General features: G+C 36.7%; 3 protein-coding genes across 4 annotated transcripts; 2 read left to right on the top strand and 1 right to left on the bottom strand.

The window, feature by feature from the left end:
* The first annotated feature begins 1,955 nt into the window (after positions 1–1,955).
* UNE5 (thioredoxin family protein) lies at positions 1,956–5,730 on the top strand. Its single transcript, XM_021965562.2, has 11 exons — positions 1,956–2,174; positions 2,947–3,031; positions 3,311–3,408; positions 3,585–3,640; positions 3,719–3,836; positions 4,040–4,067; positions 4,167–4,258; positions 4,410–4,566; positions 4,646–4,770; positions 4,965–5,064; positions 5,363–5,730. Exons 1-11 carry the CDS (start codon positions 2,020–2,022, stop codon positions 5,435–5,437), a joined length of 1,089 nt encoding a protein of 362 aa, XP_021821254.2. The 5' UTR covers positions 1,956–2,019; the 3' UTR covers positions 5,438–5,730.
* A 1,801-nt stretch (positions 5,731–7,531) lies between these two features.
* LOC110762889 (stress response NST1-like protein (DUF1645)) lies at positions 7,532–9,132 on the bottom strand. The gene has a single exon (XM_021965605.2). The coding sequence runs from the start codon at positions 9,089–9,091 to the stop codon at positions 7,838–7,840; it is 1,254 nt and encodes a 417-aa protein (XP_021821297.2). The 5' UTR covers positions 9,092–9,132; the 3' UTR covers positions 7,532–7,837.
* Positions 9,133–10,159: 1,027 nt separating this feature from the next.
* On the top strand, positions 10,160–15,951 carry LOC110746345 (uncharacterized). Of its 2 annotated transcripts, XM_088255087.1 has the most exons (11): positions 10,160–10,448; positions 11,959–12,090; positions 12,165–12,222; positions 12,313–13,608; positions 13,879–14,189; positions 14,286–14,370; positions 14,469–14,543; positions 14,618–14,725; positions 14,794–14,934; positions 15,025–15,207; positions 15,289–15,951. In XM_088255087.1, exons 2-11 carry the CDS (start codon positions 11,984–11,986, stop codon positions 15,571–15,573), a joined length of 2,649 nt encoding a protein of 882 aa, XP_088111213.1. In that variant the 5' UTR covers positions 10,160–10,448; positions 11,959–11,983; the 3' UTR covers positions 15,574–15,951. The 2 variants fall into 2 exon arrangements, with proteins under 2 accessions (XP_088111213.1, XP_088111214.1); XM_088255088.1 differs by lacking the exons at positions 10,160–10,448; positions 12,165–12,222 and having other exon boundaries at positions 11,957–12,090.
* Positions 15,952–17,336: the final 1,385 nt, after the last annotated feature.

The raw sequence follows: 17,336 nt of genomic DNA, 5'->3' as shown, positions 1-17,336 counted from the left end.
CTCTCTCTCTCTCTCTCTCTCTCTGAATCAATTTATTTAATAGTTTGCTTTTATCATCACATTCCATGGGGCCCAACCTTATCTCTGCATATCAAGAATTTCTTGGGGCTTCTTAGTTAAGTTTTCTATACAGATCTTTCTAGATATGTGTTTCTCGGATCTTCTCAAAATTGGATAAAGAGCACTTGGATATGGAGGTTTTGAGAGGAAGAGGTGGAGGAGTGGGACTGCGAAGTGGATAAAGGTGGGAGGGTAGGGCACGATGGAGGGAGACTGTGAACTGGATAGAGGTGGCTGTGGCACAATCTTTTTAAAATCTTTTATTTTTATTCTGAAGGGTAAAAGTGAGACCTAATGTCTAGCTGGAAAAACATTTAAATTTTCTTTAAAAAAAATACATATGTCAATATTTGAGTGGAAGTATCACTAGCTGACGTGGTGATACCATACCATTCTATAATTTCTCCCTTTGGACCTTCTCTCTTCTCTTGACATGTGTCATTTGTTTCTTAATTAAAACAATGTTATTAATTACAAAAAATATATTAATTATATTTCCATATATGCCCTTAATAAAAACTAAACGTTTGTACAACACTCTCTCTCTCTCTCTCTCCTCTTCCTAGGGATGGCAAAAATCCCCACAGGGGCAGGTCCCCATCGGGTCCCCGACCCTAACGGGGGGAGATTTCGGGGCTAAATGGGTATCGGGTATGGGGATCCTCGAATCCGACCCGAAAATATATATGTTTATATTTAAATAAATATATATATAATTACAATATTTATGTTTAACCCTAAGTTAACCTCCCTCTCCTAATTCTTCCTAATCTTCTTTGGCATTTCATATTGAAGTGATTTTGAATAGTTGAGTTGAACTTTATAGTTAATTTGGATGTGTTGAATGATAAATTAATATGAAACTTAATGACTTAATGTTAAAATGTATGATAAATTTTTTTTATGCAAAAAAAATCGGAGATTTGGGGCAGGTATAGGGGATAGTCCCCCGACGGGGACGAGGATGGGGATTCCCCGAAACCTATTAAACAGGGATGGGTTCGAGGACGGGGGCGGGGATGGAGAGCGGGGACGGAGATGATATTGTCATACCCGGCCCCTACCTGACCCATTGCCATCCTTACCTCTTCCTCTCTCTTTCTTCTGCTCGCCCCTTCTTCCCCAGAAATTTGGCCCCGACCCTACCCCCTCCTCCACCCCTCCACTCTCACCCAACAGTCACAGAGCCCAATCATAACCCATTCTTGCTAAAAGGTTGAAACTTTGAAATTTGAAATTTGGATTTACCCAAATTATATCTGGAATTTACCCAAATTTTGAAATTTAATGATATGGTTTGATAATTTGAGGTTGGGGCATACAAGCCATCCTATAATCATGATTCACTCTCAAATCTGATTTAATGCTTTGAGATGCAAGGATCTGGTGGGTTTTCGGTGGGTCTTCCAATAGGGAAGAGAGAGAGATGAGTGGAGGGACTGGGTGTGTTGAGAATTTTTTTTTTGGGGTGTCTGGGTTGGGGGTTACGGTGGGTGAGGATTGGGAAGAAGGTGGATGAGGGGGAGAGGGAGAAGATCAAGGAGAGAGATAAGATTAGTTTTTTGTTTTTGTTTTTTTTATAAATAAAAAAAATGGACTTGACCATGTCAAGTGTCAATATATTTAAGGTATAAGGGTAAACTTCAAAACAAAAGTTAGGTTGTCTTATGTATTTACTATATTGGTTTAAGTGTAACAAAAATGACACATGTTATGAGAAAAAGAGAGAAAGTTAAAGGAAAAGTTTGCTAGCATTCCCTTGTGGGTAAATAATGACGCGATAAAAATTAGGTGGCGTAGCTTTCAGTTTACGTTGGAAAATCATTTTTTTATTTTAACTTTAAAAAAAAATGAAATGAGAAAAGAAGCCGAAAGCCAAATACAAGTCCAACAAAAGCGAGTATAAAAACAGAGTAGCAGAACTTCGGAAAACAACCAACTCGTAGAAAGTTTGAAACGATGGTGAGCTCAAAGACTTTCTTCGCTTTCGGAGCCCTCGCTCTGCTCTTTGCCGCGTCGGTCTTCGCAGAAGACGTCGTTGTGCTCACGGAGGAAAACTTTGAGAACCACGTCGGTCAAGATCGGGCCGCTCTCGTCGAGTTCTACGCTCCCTGGTAATCTCCGATTTCATCATTTTCATCTGTTTGTTTGGTTCCTGAGATTTGATTCAGAAAACGATGAAATTAGCTTCTGAGCTTTTGTATGATCTCTTTTTGTTGTTATTTTTGACCGAAATGAATGTAAATCAGTAGGAGCTTAGTTTAACAGAGTGTAGAAATCAAAATGATTTGAGTTTTCCGTTTTGGTTTATCGGATGCCAAATAGAAATTAGATACGTTGAAGTGATGTAAGCTATGGTGGATTTTGAGTTCGGTTGATTGGAGATCTGTGATAGGCGATCGATGATTCTAGATCTATACGTAAATGATGGATCGAGGCAAGCTTAAGTGCTCGATTGATTTTTCTTATATTTAAAATTTGAATTTTTGCTGATGGATCGAGGCAAGCTTAAGTGCTCGTAAAAAACCTTTAGGATTTTCTGACATTTTATTTGGTTCGAATAATGGATTAGTTCCAGTGCTTTTCAGAACTACGGAGGTTTCACTATGCAATTAGAAGATTATACGTTCAATTTATCATTGATTGTTTAGTGTGTTATATTATCTTTTAAAGCCCCTTTTGTTTAGTTTCTGATTTTAGTACCATTTTTCCTGGAAAACTTTGAAGAAGAAGAATACTGTTATGCTTAGAAAATAAACAACAACTATAAGTGTTCCTGCTATTTCTTTTTAAATGTGTTATTTTCATTTGTGTGATGCCTCCCTCTCCCATAAAAAAAAATGTCATTTGGTGGGAGTCGGTATAACATTCTTACTTCGATTGCAGGTGTGGCCATTGTAAAAAGCTTGCTCCAGAGTATGAGAAGCTTGGCTCAAGTTTTAAGAAAGCAAAATCCATTTTAATTGGAAAGGTCGGTTCCTCATTCCAGATATCCTTGTAAGAGTGTCTGATAATTATGTTATTACCTTACTATTGAATTTGTGTCTTAGCTGATTATTGTGATTACTAATTTTGCTGGGTTCTTTTTAAGGTGTCGTGAAAAATGATTCATCTTTTAGCTTTCGACTGGCTTTTGAATTTTGGAATTTTAAAATATTAAAGTGCTTTGTGGCAATACGCGATACTATTATGACTACTAGTGATTGATTAATATGTTAACAGTTTTACTCCATTTGATGGTTCTCAATAGGTGGACTGTGATGAGCACAAGGGCATTTGTGGCAAATATGGAGTTTCTGGGTATCCCACAATTCAATGGTTTCCGAAAGGATCCCTAGAACCCAAAAAGTGAGTGAGCTTCCCCCTATCCCCTGCTTAGTTTCATGAAAGCATTTAAGGAAGTTTTCATTGGGTACTCTTTCCACCAAACCCTCTAAAAGAATTCACACTTGGTTTAATATTTTTCATCATCCTTGTACGTCATAGTTGGTGTACATTTTATGATTGAATTATACATGTTTAAGGTATGAAGGTGGCCGCACTGCAGAAGCTCTTGCTGAGTTTGTGAATAAGGAAGGAGGTATTAGTTTGTCCTTGTAATGATTTATGTAATAATCCTAAGCTTATGGTTGATCTTGAAGCTTTTCTTTGCATTCAGGGACCAACGTGAAGATTTCTGCAGCCCCCTCCAATGTTGTGGTCCTTACTCAGGATAATTTCAATGAGGTGGTCCTGGACGAAACAAAAGATGTGCTGGTGGAATTCTATGCACCATGGTAAGATTATTTCTCCATTTTTCCTTTCATATGCATAATAGTAAATGCTGTTCTGTGCCTAAGTCACTGAAGCTAAATTGGTGTAAAAGGCGGAAAAGGATACCAATTATCAGCCCCATGGTCCTTGTGATAAATTTTAGTGGAATTTAATTGGAATCGTTGCAACTCAAAATCTGTTTTCACCCCTTTTATTTTCGTGGCAGGTGTGGACATTGCAAATCCCTTGCTCCTGTGAGTGCGATTTTGCTCCTTAAAAATCTGTTATTGCAACCCTTTATCTGGTGCATGAACAACAGTTGACCTTGATTATTTATTCTATGTTATATCCAGACTTACGAGAAGGTTGCAACAGCATTTAAGTTGGAGGAAGGTGTAGTGATTGCTAATCTTGATGCTGACAAATACAAGGATTTAGCTGAAAAGTAAGTAATATTTTTCTGCTAGGAGAGTTGGTATCTACTGAGTTTATATGTTGTTTTGTATTAGTATTTTGATGTAAAAATTACATTAAAAAATAACAATGAGATTTATAGATGATGAATATATGGACCTTATGCAAGGCTGCCTATGCAGGTACGGAGTAAGTGGATTTCCCACATTGAAATTTTTTCCAAAGAACAAGAAGGAGGGTGAAGAGTATGGTGGTGGCAGAGATTTAGAAGATTTTGTAGATTTCATTAATGAGAAATCTGGGACTAGTAGAGATGGGAAAGGCCAACTTACTTCCAAAGTCAGTAACATTGTTTCATCATGAGTTCACCTCATCAAAATCTTTTCCTTTTCTCATGGATAATCTTTTTTTCGTGTAGGCTGGTGTACTTGCAAATCTGAACGACTTAGTGAAGGAATTTGTGAAAGCTGGCAATGATGAGAAGAAGACAATCTTTTCCAAGATAGAAGAGGAAGTTGGGAAGCTTGAGGGTTCTGCTGCAAGGTTAATACAATCACTACCTAGTTTGATCAGTTGATATTTTCACATCACTTCAACGAATATTGAAATGTTACTATTTGATGGCTTACCATATTATATTTTTCAGTGGCTAGTAAGAGACTTAAGTCCTTTATATCCAAAGTAAACAGTTGACCTTCTGATTCACATGTTAACTTCTCTTTCTTTTCAAATTTCAGATATGGTAAGATCTACTTGAAAGCTGCCGAGAACTCTTTAAAGAAAGGTGCTGATTATGCGAAGAATGAGATTCAGCGGCTTGAACGCATACTCGAGAAGGTCTGGTCTCACACACTATGCAATATTATCCATGTTGAACTAAGATACATATCCCTTGTTTGGCAAGCAGGATAGATTTGCATGATTTGAGTGAGACTTGGATTAGACTAGACTGGATATAAACCTTTGATAGAGCAAACTAATATATCTGTAGAGTTCCAAAACTTGAGTTGAAAAAACAAATAAAATTATATGCTGACTAATATAGCCATGATTGAGACCACTTCTAAGTGATGCATGTATGGGTTACTGATCTGCATGGGCCCTAACATATTTGTTTTTGATTTTGTTGTTGCAGTCTGTCAACCCAACCAAGGCAGATGAGTTCACTCTGAAGAAGAACATCCTATATACCTTTGCCTCATCATCATGAGGAGGCACTTCCTGTTTTGCAGGGAGGAATCTTTAACCTAGTTTGGGGGAAGTCATCTCCCAAATTCTCCTGATCTTGGGAAGAGATAGTGTTTTCAGTGTAATATTTATGCACATCTTTTACTGAACATTTTTGTGCGTTCAAGTCCTTATTTGTATTAGGGAGAAGGATAGCCGGCATACCATTAACAATAATGTAGTGTTTTTTGGATCGAAAATCTTATTTATCGTTAACTCTGTTTTGAGTAGCGATGCACGAATTGAGGACCCCAATAGTTTGTTTCATCTGTTAAACCATTTGTGGATCTTTCTTTGGGATTGAGCATGCATTTTCATGAACGGCCAGACCTCCATTTTGGTGGGGCGGACCATGGGCCATTCAATTTGGTGCGTCGCTACGTCCAATGGTACTAAACCTGTCTCAGGTTAAGCTTTGGACTGAAGGTTACATGATGATCCTAAGTTCCAAATTAGTACTTACAATTTGCCGCAGTACTTGTGGAGGTAGTTGAGGATTGTCTGAAAACTCTCACATGGATGAATTATGATCGCTCCACCAAAACATCAGAACCAGAAATGGTTGTGGTCGCTTTAACCCATCGCCTCAATGTGAACTGTGGGCTTTCTCGATATTCTTGCGAGGCATTATTTAGAAGTGGATGCAGACAAAGGAGGTGATGTCCCATCGAAACCTAAAAAGTATTAGTAACATCAGCTTTTCCTTTGAGGCTGCTTGGCTTGTCGGAAATTCTATCTTCAGTTTGTGACTGCTTGTTTTCCGTCGCCATCTTTGTAGGGCAAAGTTTACCAGAAGAGAACCCATCGAACCAAGATATTTATTATTCATGGCATTTTCGACTTGTTAAAAAACTTGCTTTTCGAGTGATTTTCACTTTTACTTTCACTAAAGTTGGCAATCAGAAGAGAACGACTACTCTAAATTAGGGATCAATCGACATAACTCACGTATGCAACCACAATATTTTTTGGGGAAAAAAACAAACATTAACATATCCCTAGGATATGATCTGTGGAGATTAATGGTGAGATGGGACCGTTTGTGATATGAACCAGATGTTTTGAACTGCCCTAGTTGATGCAGATAGCAATGTGACAGAACAATGTGAGAAATTCTCAAACAGATCATTTCCTGCTGTAACAGTCAACACTTTGTTTATGCTATCTTAATTTATTGTTGGGATACTTTAATATCTGGATAAACAAGCCCATGAACAATAATGGAGCTAGGGGGACCATGATGGGATTTTTGCTGCTGCTTTCTCCAGGCTCAAAAATTTACATGTCCCCAGCAGAATAATGCTTGTTGGGGGGGCCTCAGATCTGATCTATAGTCATAGGCTCCCCCAAAAATAAAAAAATAAAAAAATAAAAATCTACGGTTTGCAGGTCAGAAACGCCTTCCAACTCCAAAAAAAAACAAAAAACAAAAAACAAAAAAAAGAGCTTGTGATTTCTTATATAACTTGAATTATTTTCCAATTCTGCAAGCTCTTTTAAATTGAATTATATGTTGATAGAAAATGGTAGACCTAAATTCCCGCAGAAGCATCCAAAAAAAGATACAATATGATGGAAAAGAAAGATGCATGAAAAGTTCTTGAGAATGGAATGTCTCATAATCCCAAACTCACTCTTTATGTCGATGCTTAGGAGGCACCATGTCCCTTGTAAATTAAGATTTCAATTTCACTTTAGTAAGTCAGTCTAAAGATCTACCAAGCTTCATAGTTCATAGGTGTAAAACATATTTGGATAATAAAGGCCAAGTAATTATATCAGACAAGTAGATTCTTAGGGTCCCAAAACAAACAATTTGCGAAAAGCAAATGGGGTCTCCTCATAATTTCTTCCAAACATCACAAACAACTATTCTCATGCAAAATCTGCATATGCTTTTGCTCCATGATCATGTTTATTAATTTTGCAATTGGGATTATGTTTCTTAATCATGCAATTAATGTTATAACTAAGAACTAAATCACCTCCCCCATATCATTATCCTAAGGATCTTCACATTGGCTGGCTCTTGGAGGTTTTAAGAGAAACCTCATGAGAATGAAGCATTAAAAACATGGAATATAATCATATATAAATTGATTGATTCCATCATACTAGCAGTGACAGCAGAGAATAATTTACAGGGTCAAGCATCTTACACAATCTAGATGGGAATAAAAGAATTTATCCCATAATTTGCATCATACCCATCAAAATACAGACAAGGCTGCAGCTTCTCTTTTTCAGAAGAAAAGAGATGGATCCAAAGAGCTAGCCTTCAATAATTACACAGATGATCACATAAATCCTTAAACCAAAAAAGTTGCAAAAAAATCTATACACTTCCTTCTGAAACCACATCATAAGACATTAATTCATCTTCTTACCTTGAAGAAACTGGGTTCAATGCTCTAGCAAACCCATTGCTCATAGCAGCTCCATATCCCTTTGAACTAAATCCCAAGCAACCAAGCAACCCTTGCCTGTAAGGCAAGTAAGTCTTTTTCCTCATTTCCTCAGCCTGAGCCCTATTAGCAGTGTAATGCAGCTCATGGAGAGACGGCGGCATCCGCCGTTTTCCGACGCCGTTGGTGGGTTTTCCGGTCACCGGCTTCTTCCCTGCACCGCTGGACCCACTTCCCTTGGATTTTTGGGCCTCTGAGCTCAAATTTAAGGGGTTGCTAAATTTGGGATCTTTTGAAACAGAGCCCTGAGTTTGAGCACTCTGTTTCGTGGGCTTCTTTTCTTTTGCAGTGGAGAATGATATTGAAGACCAAAACTTGTGGTTGCTTCTGCCTTCACTCTTACTTCTATGAAGAAAATCTTTCAGAAAAATCCATCTTTTTGAGTTCCTACCAGCTGATGATGACCTTGAAGTTGAAGCTGAAACTGAAGGTGTAGTAGTTGTGCTCTCCACTTCTTCCTCTTCTTCTTCTTCTTCTCCTTCATTTTTGCTCTCTTTCAAGCCACCCCCTTTCAGATCTTGAACAAAGGAACAACCTTTTTCATCAGTTTCAATCTCGCTTTGAGCCCACTCAAAAGGGACATTTCTTAGAGGGGACATAGATCTTGTTCTTCTACGCAGAGACTTGTCCCGGAATCTCAGATCTCTGCCTCTCACAGGCTCAAACTCGAGCTCTGCTTCATGCTCCTCGTTTTCAGACTCAAGATCCAGCAATGGAGCTAAAGCTTGAGGCTTTTCCAGGTGGGTCGAGAGCTTCATGGGTCTGATCTTCCCATTCAAGAAGAGCTCGTCAGCTGAGCTCATAGGCCCTGTTGGGCCGGAGCCACTTGAGCCAAACCTTGCAGAGAACTCAAACTCAAAACCCAGAGAAACAGAGGTGTTGTCAAACGAAGAAGAAGACCCCTGAGGCGAAGCGAAAGAGCTTGACTTTGAGGTCAAAGCAAAGTGCATTGGGCTAGCTGGAGCACTGTAGAAGAACCCACTAACGGGTCCACTGCGGCCAGGGCTTGAAGGTGCACTAACATACGGAGTGGAACAAGTGCTATCAATGTCTTCAAAGAAGATATGGGATTCATCGGTTTTGTGGGTTTCGTCATTGCTAGGGTTTGGGGGCTCAAGCTTTGGTTCAGGGTTTGAGCTTTGGCCATTGTTGGATGGAGTTTTGAGCTCCATTATTTTCTGTTCTCGTTTAAGCAGAAAGAGACTCAGAGAGTCAGAAAATATAGCATGGAGAGTGGGTATTATTACATTTTGTCCCTCGACTTCCGTTTTATTTCGTTAATGCCATGGTCGTCTTCTCATCGTCCGTACTAAAGGTCTACTTTATTTTATTATTTTTTTTTTTAAATAATTAGGGTTGAATTAACTTAACCAACAAAACTAATCAACCTCATGAATTGGTTAAACACAAATAAATTATAAATGATTGTGATTAATTAGTGGTCAATGTTTTGACATGAAGACCGTTTGGACGTAGAACTCAAGTGGACCATTAAACCATCTTGTTAAGCAAATAATTGGAAGTTACTATGAAGCTGTCATTTTCTTTGCCAAAAAAAAGATATCGTTGCATTTTATTTATTTAATTAATAAAGTTTGCCGTATATGATGCACTTTGGTACCAAGGACTAATTAGATGTCTACGTCACAACATCTAACAAGTTATCCATATTAAGTTCGTAGGTATAAATACCTTTTTAACCCAATACATCATCAATACTGCCCCTCAGTACAATTCTATCATACCCTTTTGAATGATTGACTTTAAGTTTGTACCATGCTCCAAACTAGCTCAACTCTTTTTTTCTCTTTTTTTTTATTAAAAAAAATTTTTGAAAAAATGACTATCTAATTGTTAGTTTAATGATATTTCTCTTTTAATGTTGGAAAATGTAAAATAGAATTTCCCTAGTTCAATTGGCGCAAAAGATAATCTCGCTCGGCCTTCAACACCAAATTCTTTCCAAATTCAAATATCTCGTATGTGTCATTTTGTGTCCGAATCAATAAATTTATTCACTATGTCAATATCTTATTTGTTACAAATAAATGAATCTAGAAGATGCAAATAAATAAATTTGCATCAAATGTATGTTTTCAACTTGAGTTGTGTTGTGGGATGAATTAACATAGAAAGAAATAAAAGGGACAAGATTGAGAGAAGAGAAGGGATCGACTTGGGAAAATGAGAAAGTAGCCCTTATTCATTTAGAGACAGTTAAATAAAGTGTTGTTGGGCACCTTCTACGGTGCACCAGGTGCACCCATGCACCATTTGTTGTTTATGAAGCATGTGCGGTGCACATGCCAATTAATTTGTAAAAAAATAAAAAGAAAACCTGCTATAACAGGTGGAGGTAATAGGTTTCTTCTGTGATATTTTAGCGCGCTTTTCCTCAAACTGGTTCAGAACTTCAAAACCCAAAAACCTCTCCTACATATGGCGATCTCCTCCATGTATCTCCTCCAGTGATCAGTTGATTCCTAAGGTTGAAAACATTGGGTAGCAGTTGATTTGAAGCGTTTTAAGGTTAGTATTGAGCAATCTCAGTTATCTGTTGCTAAGCCCTAACTAACATCACCTCTTTTTAAGTTCATTATGTTTATGGGTAAACATTAATCTCATCTCTTTCTTGCTAAGCCCTAACCAATCTCAAGAATTTTTAGGTTAATTTCTGTTTAGGGGTAAACCTTAATCTCACCTAAGTTTTCTACCAAATTTGAATTGAATTTGTGTGGGTGGGTAACCTTATTTAAAATTGTAAAATTTGAATGGAAGTTGCATCGTAATTTATCTTTTATACAGAGAACAAGCAGTGTAAAATTATGCACAAGAATTTCGTTGGATGAATAGAAGATGATTTATTGGAGCACGAATATACAATTGCATATGGGTCATGCAATTCATAGCTTTCTGTTTGTCAATTGGCATATGTGTTGGCATATTACTATCCAATTGAGTTTGTTTGATATGATTGGCGAGAATGCAATTTCATATATGGTTCAATAAACGTCCGTTTGATAATTGGAATATGAGCAGACATGTTATTATTTTAGTTTATTCGGTATGACTGACTAAAATGGAATTATATTGGGTTCATGCAATTTGTTTGTATGATTTGGCAATTGAATATGAGTTGACATATATTATTTGGTGAAGATTCCTCCATTGATTGGTAGCTATTTACTTAAGGTTTAAAGCACTTAGTTAGAAGTTTTGTAAGGGTAGTATTGAAGAATCTCATTTTATCTCTTCATAAACCCTAACCTTTTGTAAAATATGACTTGTGTTTTGCTAAACCCTAACCTCACCTCTTTAAGTTTATTTTTGAAAACGTAATATGAATTTCATTTTTGTGGGTGGGTAACCTTATTACAAATTGTAAAATAGTCATTACAGTCAGTAGGCTAAGAACAACCATTAAAAGTGTTTCGTGATGCGTCATAATTATATTGGATATGTAGAAGGTGATATAGTATAGCACAAAAATGCAATTGTCTAGGTGTAATGCAATTTCATTGCATCTCGTTGGCAATTGTCTAGGAGTAATGCAATTTCATGCCGCTGGTTGGCAATTGACTATGGCTAATGCAATTTCATAGCACCTCGTTGGCAATTGACATATACATGTTATTTTACGATTGTTTATTTGATAAGACTATTTTTTGTTTTGTTTAATGTGTTGTGTTCTTTGATGTTCGAACTATGGAATGGATTGAAAGATTTAAAAAATAATGGGTTGAAGTTAATTTCGTTCACATATTATTAAACATTGCATGAGAACAAGCATTGAGTTTGTTTTGGATCCCTGAGAATTACGTTGAATGGGAGATATATTGAAGCTCAAACATGCAATGCCTAAGGGTCTTGCAATTTCATATCTCCTCACAAAATATATGAGTTCAAATATTATTTTCCCATTGATATGAGTTGACATGTTATTATTTCATATAGTTTGACAATTTGCATATGAGTTGACATGTTATTATTTTCTATTGAGTTTATTTGATATATGAAATGTTTTTCTTGTTTAATGCAGGCTCATCATTAATTGGACTTATGAAATGGTGAAAAAGAACAGTGATGTGCATAGTAAAGGCAAAAATCCAAAAACAACAAAAGATGAGTCCAAGCTGATGATTCATCGCAAGACCGGTTACTTTAACTTTCTGTAAGTGTTAAACGGCTCTTGCAGTATATTAAGTACTTTTTATAGGACTAACTAAATGTGAATGTTTTAAATAGGAAAATAAAGGGTGATGAAATGAAGCAACAAAAAATAGTGGAGAAAGTGGATACAAAGGTGATAAATTGTAAACAATACATTTAAGTAGAGACGTTACAGTTCACAACTTATAATGAATTGATTGAATTTTATTATTTTCTTCCTCAGACGAAGAAGGAAATCGCAAATATGTGGCAAAAGTTGGATGCTACTCAGAAAGCAGAGTATGAATCTAAAACAGCTTCAACTAACACATCGAACAAAAGTTGTTTGAAGATAGCCACACGATGCAGTCCGAAGGATATACAGGACACTATAAATATTTTAAGCGATCAGAAAAAAGCAGCCATTGAAGAAATGGGATTTGTTTCGTTGTTGGAAATGAAGTGCGGAAAACTGTCTCGTTCAATGTGTCGTTTTTTGGTTGATAAATTTAATCATGGTGAATCATCAATCGAGCTACATGGGAAAACATTTAAGATATCTGTGGATGACTTCGTGCGCATAATGGGTGTTAAGGATGGAGGAGAGGAAGTTGACTTCACCGGATCCATGGATGACCAACACATTGTAAAGGTGCGAAATTCATTTTTGGGTGGGAAGAAGGTTTTAAAAAATAATGAGTTGAAGCAGATAATGGTGGGGACAGAAGAAGCAGACGACTTTTTCAAAGTTGGTTTTGTCATGTTTGCTCTATGCACGTTGCTATGTCCAACCACTTCCTTGTGTGTGAATCTAAAATATCTGCTTCCGTTAAGAGATAGCAAGGCAATCGCAAAGAAAAATTGGGCAAGTTATTCATTTAGATTTTTATTAGACAGTGTCAGGTCATTTAAGGAGAACAATCAAGTTTACATCGGTGGTTGCTTGTTATTCCTTCAATTGTTTTACCTTGATGCTATAGCTCATGGTAGCGTACTTGTGGATAGGTCTATGCTACCACTCACTGTGTGGGGGAAAGTAGAAACCGAAAAAATGAAGAAGTGGCTACAAAAAAGAGGGGGGTTTGAAAGTGATAAGGTAGTTGTTATGAAAACTGAATATGGAGGTCTCGGAGATGATGCCAAAACAATGACTCACTTTGCTGAAGAGTTAAGTTCAATAAGAAAGGATTTGGCAACTTTGGTGGTCACTGTTGCTCGTATAGACGAATCGCTCTCCAAGGTTATGTCTGAGTTATCATCAAAAAATGAAGAGAAAGAAAGAACATTGCACACTTCATGCCCTAATGAACGAGAAGTTAAACTTAATAAGGAAGATGATAACATGTTTGAAATGGGGCCTGATGGGGGACAAGAAGACCTTGGAAATACTAAACCTCCAAAAAGTAGGCCAAACAAAGAAGACGGAACTCCCAACGAGCAAGATGACAATGTGAAAGGATTTACAACTGTTGCTAAAACTTCGGCTCCCTTTGTTGAAGTCATCCATGACAGAAAACATCCAAAACAACCTCAGAATGAGGTATGATGAGTATTGGTTGTAGCTTGTTTGTATTTGTTTTCATAATTTCACTTGTTTGTTTACATGTTTGGATGATGACAATTATCGAGTATTTGATTTGCAGACATCATTGTACTATGGATTATGTTGTAATTTTATTTGGTTTTGTCCCTATGTAATAACAAAGTTAGGTGTCCTTATTTTATGCAAATTCTTTGTATCATTTAATATATGTTTGTTTCAGTTATATTGATTTGTAAATGCTATTTCGTAATGATTTGTGAGCACTAGGATAAAATGGGTCAGAACGACGTAAAAAGTTTGTTCTTAGAGAATTGTAGTTCAACTTCAACAAGGGATCCGATAGTGACTCGTGCAAGAGCGATTAGAAAGCCGGGTCCCCACATGAGAACTCCTTATGAAGACATCAATGTGTTGAAAGCTAAAGCAAATGCAAAAACCCAACATGTAATTGCTCACGAGCGGATTATGAAGAGATTAAATGTCGGTCCATTCCGGATGAGCAACGATATCTCTGAAGATGATAGAGATCTACTAAGTTTTGCATTTTGTTGCAATCCATTGGATCCAAATGTTTGGAGGTATACCCTGAACCAAATTTGTGAAATTAATTTTTATGTGTTATGATAATGACATAACAACAATTGATTAGAAGTTGTATTTTTTCTGTTTAACAGTGAACTACTCGTTAGCACTGGTGATGTAGCTATAAATCGTCACCATTTTGGAAGCCTTGCCCCTGGGTTGCCTCTCTTCGATGATGTAAGGACTACGAATCGAATATATATTTAACTACTCATTAGTACATGTTTAGAATGTTGGTACTAGGATGCTAACAATCGTGTCTTATCTTGTAATAGGTAATCAATGTAATGGCAGAATATTTATATGATACCACCTCTACAAAGTGGTTCCTACCTACGTATTTTTGGTCGGTAAGTAAATGGATAAGATTAATGAATGATATTTTTTGTGCTGCTAGTGATGTGTTATATCTCATAAAATACAGGACGGCGCCAAGCTTGTACGTCCCAGTGATCGTACAACATCATGTGGTAGGACACAAAAGATTTGTCGTCTCGCAAGATTTAATGGGCGACTAAAGGATTGCATGCAGGTGGGTTTCGTATGCAAGCTCCAATAATATCAATTATCGGTGATAATGAACATACCACTTTTTTGCAGATATATATTCCGATGCACGACGAAGTCATTGGTCACTGGTATCTTTTGATTTGTGACATTTTCCACAAGAAAGCTGAAATTTGGGACAGTTTACCTGATGTGCGTCACAATAAGAAACGCGAGAACGATTGCCATATTACTGTAAGTGGAGAAGCTTTTGTTCAATGTCATTATACGTATTTCTTTTGCTAAATGTTACTAATGTTGACTATGTTCTTGTGTATGCAACAGTTGTTGTACCTAGACTCTGTTTTTCATGAGGACATATTATCGGTATTTGGGACGGGGTGGACGTTCTCCTCCTTTTCTGTTGTGTCCCCATTGGATGCCAATCCCATCCAACCTAATGGTGTGGATTGTGGCATTTTTGTCATAAGACACATGCAATATTATCGTCAATTGTGGCATGACCGGGTATGCATTGCACATGTGCTATTTTTTTGGTAAAACTGATTAATACGTAATGAAACGCTAAATGTTTTTTTTTTGTTGCAGTACGACTCTAATGTACAACGAATGCGACTTGCTATTGAGTTGCTCCGAAATGAAAAAAATCAATTGCGTGATGTGATAATACGTGAAACATTGAAAGTGATGGAAAATGCATCTGATTTTATGGCGAAGGGGAACAAGCTTGGTAATGTTGAGGCTAAGGACAAGGATGTGGCGGATATCACCATTACAAGAAAGAGGGTTTATAATCGGAAACAAAAACAATCAGCGGTGACTATACCAGAAATACGTACAGGTCGCGGTCAGCCTAGACCTCGGCGCCGCTAACAAGGTTGGGTAATGGGACTCTAATGACTGACCAGTATATATTTTTGTGACCTTAGATCTAATGCTGTGATGGTACTGGTTTTGGTGCATGCCCTATATATTTGGAAGGAGGGTCGCCATGGTATAATTTGACAACTTTTTTGTTTTTTGTAAAGTGATTGTCAAAGGATTCTGACCGTGGTTAGGTAGGCAACATTTTTTTGTACATCTAGGTCGAATGTCCTATTTGGTGTTAGTTTTTGGTTTCCATATTATAGATTATGACTAGCACAGGGTGTCAAAATGCAATTTGGTGAAGTTAATATGTTAACTTTGTTGGGTAACCATATGTACGAACAATTGATGAAGTTAATATGTTAACTTTATTTTGTGCTGCTAGCCTTGGTTCTGTTTCTATTGCAAGTTATGACGGTCATTCCAATGTTTTAGTGTTCAGCGGATTGACCATATTGGGTGACAATAATTGCCAAATCAGGGAACTGTAATTTATTGTTTCTGGATTCCAATTGCATTACAATGTCCAATTACTGCCTCTTGTTTGTCAATTGACAAACAGTATCTATGTATTTGTAATTCAAATGTGCGAAATCCTATGCCTGTTTGGTAATTGGTAAACTACAGTGTGCAATGCCTGCCTCATGCTTGATCTTTCTCCCTTTCCATGATTGAAGTACCTAAAAGAAAAAACAATGACTTTTAGTTCAAATCATACTAAAACGTCAATATAATACTGTTGTTACTTTATATTTAAAAATGAACAAAATAAATGAACACATTGCATTATGTAAAACCCCAAGTATTTGTGATTCACAAATGTAAGGATATCGTTTACTAATTTGTGGAATGCCTATGTCCATAATAGTGTACTGTTCGTGCTTATTGTTGCAACTATTTGTTCTTACAAGGACAAGGACCCAATTTACTCCTCCAAGGTTCATTCTCACCTTCACATTGTGTTGGGGGTCATTTCCCTTGTAAATTACAGTATTACGATATTAAGTATGACTTTTACAATGTAATGGAATGAGTATGTCCATTTTAGTATAATAAGGATGATTCTTGTTCAATCTCCTGGAACATAACTATCCTAAATAGAGTAATACGAGACCTTCATATTGTAAACATTCATGTTTACAATACTAATGACCCAATTTACCTTCCGAATGTTCCCCTTTACCCTAATGTTGTACTACAAGTCTTTATATTTGTAAAGTACGATATTACAAGATTAATGATGCATTTTACAATCATATGGAACATACCTGTCCAAAACGGAGTAAAACAAGACCTTAATATAGTAAATGTTTGTGTTAACACGTATAAGGACCCAATTTACTTTCTCAATGTCCCTAGTTACCTTAATATTGTAATACATGTCCTTCTCTTTGTAAATTACGAAATTACCATAATAAGGATGGGTTTTACAATCTCCTGGAATATAACTATCCTAAATAGAGTAATACGAGACCTTAATATTGTAAACATTCATGTTTACAATACTAAGGACCCAATTTACCTTCCAAATGTTCCCCTTGACCCTAATGTTGTACTACATGTCTTTATATTTGTAAAGTACGATATTACAAGATTAATGATGCATTTTACAAGGATATGGAACATACTTGTCCAAAACGAAGTAAACAAGACCTTAATATAGTAAACGTTTGTGTTTACACGTATAAGGACCCAATTTACTTTCTCAATGTCCCTAGTTACCTTAATATTGTAATACATGTCCTTCTCTTTGTAAATTTTTAAATTAC

Source organism: Prunus avium, chromosome 6 (assembly GCF_965620075.1).
Source record: "Prunus avium chromosome 6, drPruAviu1.hap1.1, whole genome shotgun sequence".
Classification (NCBI taxonomy): domain Eukaryota; kingdom Viridiplantae; phylum Streptophyta; class Magnoliopsida; order Rosales; family Rosaceae; genus Prunus; species Prunus avium.
The sequence above is the reverse complement of the archived record's forward strand: the minus strand, read 5'-3'. Positions and strand labels throughout refer to the sequence as shown.